The sequence below is a fragment of the Coptis chinensis genome, chromosome 8, assembly GCF_015680905.1.
Source record: "Coptis chinensis isolate HL-2020 chromosome 8, ASM1568090v1, whole genome shotgun sequence".
NCBI classification, from domain to species: Eukaryota; Viridiplantae; Streptophyta; class Magnoliopsida; order Ranunculales; family Ranunculaceae; genus Coptis; species Coptis chinensis.
Genome location: NC_141463.1, coordinates 20,145,969 through 20,150,044, shown reverse-complemented (window position 1 = coordinate 20,150,044; position 4,076 = coordinate 20,145,969). Strand labels below are relative to the sequence as shown.

General features: G+C 37.0%; 1 protein-coding gene across 1 annotated transcript; it reads left to right on the top strand.

The window, feature by feature from the left end:
* Positions 1-1,583: 1,583 nt before the first annotated feature.
* Positions 1,584-3,755, top strand: LOC147480424 (protein PHYTOCHROME KINASE SUBSTRATE 1-like). Its single transcript, XM_086575503.1, has one exon. It carries the CDS (start codon positions 1,981-1,983, stop codon positions 3,517-3,519), a length of 1,539 nt encoding a protein of 512 aa, XP_086431629.1. The 5' UTR covers positions 1,584-1,980; the 3' UTR covers positions 3,520-3,755.
* Positions 3,756-4,076: the final 321 nt, after the last annotated feature.

The following is a 4,076-nucleotide window of genomic DNA, read 5'->3' as shown; positions in this document are numbered from 1 at the left end:
ACCGTCACAAAATCTTTAAAATTCTCAATTTTACTAGTTTGTCCCTCATAAAAGAAATAAAAAGAAGAAATAAAAAGAAGAAAAAAAAAAAAATGTAAAGTAGAATAAACCAACAAGCGTGTGTATTTCTTCTTCATCTTCTTCCCACAAAAATATGTTTTCATATTTTAATTTCTATTTTTGTTTTGTTTCCGTTTTCTTTTTATTTAAACCAATTGGGAATTTTGAGGATTTTGTGCTAGGTATAAGCGTGTGCTGATAAAAACCAAATAAGCCTTTTCTTCTTCATCTTCTTCCCACAAAAGCGCCCGAAATTTGTTAATAACAATAATATCATCTTCTTGTTAGTTTGTTCTTAATGCATCCAAAGTCATCATCAAAGTTTTTCATATTTTAATTTCTATTTTTTTGTTTTGTTTCTCTACTCTTTTTAGGCAAACGATTTTTAGTTTCCTTTCTGAAAGTTTATTGATTGTTGAGGGACAAACTAGTAAAATTGGGAATTTTGAGGTAAAGTTTTTTGTGCTAGTATGTTATAACTTTGAATTCATTTTTGTGGTAAAAAATAAGGTTCATTTCAATTGTCAATTGGCTGATAAAATGTTTTGCAAAATAAACAGTCCTTGGAGATGGTGCACAAGAGGAACCAAAGCCAAATATAATAAACTGGGCAAAAAAATCATTGCCACCACAAAAATTATAACTGGTTCTTAGAGTCACCTCTAGTGACTTTTTTTTCTTGGAGGAAAGCATTGGTTCCTCCAAGCGCTCCAACGGAATTATCAGCCACACACGTCTCATCTTTTCCAAAAAAATGATAGTTACACCTCGCACAAAATCCTCAAAATTTCCGATTTTACTAGTTTGTCCCTCATAAGTCATAACTATAACTAGAAAGGAAATAAAAATGAAACAAAACAAAAATAGGAATCAAAATATGAAAAACAAGCTGGATGTATTAAGAACAAGCTAACAAGAAGATGATATTATTGTTATTAATACGTTTTTGCAGGAAGAAAATGAGAAAGAAATACACACGTTTGTTGGTTTATTCCACTTTACATTTCTTTTATTTCTTCTTTTTATTTTCTTTCTAAGGGGCAAACTAGTAAAATTGAGAATTTTGAGAATTTTGTGCTAGTTGTAACTTTCCTTTTTTTTTTGGAAAAGATGAGACTTATATGACTCAAAATTTCCTTGGAGCGATTGGAGGAACCAATGGTGGGAGCAAAATATCACTCAGTCACCTCCACACATACCATCTTCAATTGAAAGTTCAAACTTCATTCCCTGTACTGTCTCATATTTCAGGTTCTCCAACCATATAAACCTCATGTTTGACATCCACACGTACAGCTCTAAGAGTCTAAGTCCAAAAGTATTATTTTGGGGTGGGTCTTTTGGTTTTATCTTTTTGCTCTCTACCATTCAGGGAGGGCCTGGTTTCATTGAGCCACTTGAGGCTTATTCAAAACAAATTCCCTGTCCTTGGGTCCCTACTTATACTTGGCCTTACTACCTAATCCCGGGTATTCTGGTGGCTTCTTAATCATAATTCTTGCTTTTGGTCTCTCTCTACTCCATTTTTCTTTTGCTTGTCTCTTCTATAAAACCTTCTGCTTACTCAAAACCAACTTTTATATAGAAACTAAACGTACTTGTCCCCTTCAAACTGTTTTTAGTACTCAGTAAGTTTTCCATGAACAACTTGTTTATTGCCTGTTGTGACTCACTTTCATTTTCTTCTTTTGAATATATTTAGCAGTTGTGAAGCTTCTGAATTCCATCTCCAGATAGATCACTTTCTTTTGCTGGGTTCTCTGTTCAGTCTCCATCTTTTGTTCTTGTTCTGAAGTTTCTCAACTCTTCTCAGATATCTGTTGTCTCTCTTCTCTTTTGTCCTGCAGTAGTTTGCTCTCCTTTTCGCTTTTTCAATCCTCTATAAGTACTTTCTTATTTAGCTTTGTTCTAACTTTAGTCATGGCTACTATCACCCTAGCTAGCAATGCAAGCCTTTCACAAACCTTAGCCTATGAAACCAATGGTAACCATCTTCGGGACGCCTCATTTTCTTCCTATCTCAATAGTACTGAAGAAAGCTTAGTACTAAAACTCACCGAATCAGCAATGAAACCACCTGTCACCATTACCACTCCCCAAGAGGCTATTTACCAAGTAAGCTCAGGAAGAAAGAAGAACGGATATGGTGAAATCAGTGTCTTCGGCGCAGAAAAGTACTTCAGTGGTGTAATGGATGAAGAGGAGACTAGAATAGCGAATAAGAACGCAAAGAAGCATCCACATAAGAAAGATGGTAAAGTTGACATACATGGTACAAAACCAAAAACTAAGATGGGGACTCCAAGTACTTGTTCTGAAGCAAGCTGGAACAGCCGAAGCGCTTTATTGCCAGCAATACAAACTAAGCAAGACAAAGTTAATGGTAAGAGCTTTTTTGCGACGTTTGGATGCAATTGCTATTGTTCTGATAAGAAATCTGTTGATGTGGATGAAAATATTGCGGATAACAAAAGTTGCAGTAATTCCAAGAAAGATATTGATTGTGGAGAGATCAAAGGTAAAGTTATGGCAAAAGTACCCCTTGAAATTGTTAAGCAGGATTCTAATGATAAAATCAAGCAAACTACGGCGCCGTCCTGGTTTAAAGAGGAGATTTCCTGCAACAAACTTGATATAGGGGGTAATGCAGTACAATATGAAGACTGTTTTACTCTCCCTATTTCAAATTCCAGTGGGGGAAACCTGCCTCTGGAGAAAAAGTTAACACTAGAAGAAGAAAAGGCGCGTAAGTCGTTGGAGGTATTTGGCTCGCCTATCATGGAAAAGGAGGACATAGCTTTGAGCCTAGAGAAAAAGTTAGCTATGTTAACTTGGGATGCCAATCCAACAGTTGTGAACCCTCCTGTTGTTCCTGTCATCAGGAGTACTGAACCAAATGATGATATTGACAGTGATTCGAGTTCAGACTTGTTCGAAATCAAGAGTCTCTCAAGCCATGGACATCCATTTTTCAAGCGTCAAACATCGGATGGCATGTCAAGCTGTATGTCACCATCATGTTATGAGCCAAGTGAAGCAAGCATTGACTGGAGTGTTGTCACTGCAAGTGCTGCCAATTTTTCAGTGGCAACAGATTATGAGGAAAGGAACCAAATAACAAGTGCGAAAAATTTTGACACTCCGACTACTGGTGCAAAGACTACAACCACCAGTGGCAAGATAGAAACGAGAAAAGATGTCCCAAAACGCCGCGCTAGTACGTTGTTAGGCTGTAGGAGTCAAAAAGCAGTGAAGGTTGCAGGAGGAGCACACAAGATGCCGGAAACGAAACCAGAGTTCAGAAGGTACAAGTCAAACTCCTTCTCTCCCATGTCAAGGTTTCAAGCAGAGAATAAGGTGACAGACCTTGAGTCTGCACATGCACAACGTGCTTTTTCCACTGGCTCACTCTCTCAGCTGCACTCGGCGCGTGCTAAAGATGCTATTTACATGACCTAGATCCTGCTTACTCAGAATTAATGCAAGCTCAAATTATCAATTATTGCTTTAGTCTTAAGAGATAAGAGTCCAGTTTAAGCACCTTTCTGTTCTTCTTTTTCTTTCTTTCGTTTTCCCTCTTGGGGTGGGTTGTTGCTAAGTGTATTCATTTGCAGTTAATGTGTAATGTCTTCATCCTCATGTTTATCAAGCATATCAATGTGTTAATACTAAATATAATGGAAGTTAGCCATGCCCATGATTATCAGTACGTAAGATTATTCCTTTGTGTTGAATTTTTTTTCCCTGTTGAAGATGGTTTTAGACTATAATCTTCCTTGTCATTCAGACAATTAGTAGGACAAACCAAAAGCTGGTTCCATTCAATCCTCTGTCCGCGTAGCCAGTTCAGATCCTTCGAAGTGAAGAATCAATTATTATTCAGTTGTTTCTAGGTTTAAAATGTATGTATAACCATATATGTTTGCATGGGTGAGGGATCTGCAACATAATTATAATTACCATATATAAGACATGCATGGATGGGTATGAGGATGTCATACATGAGAACTGGGCGC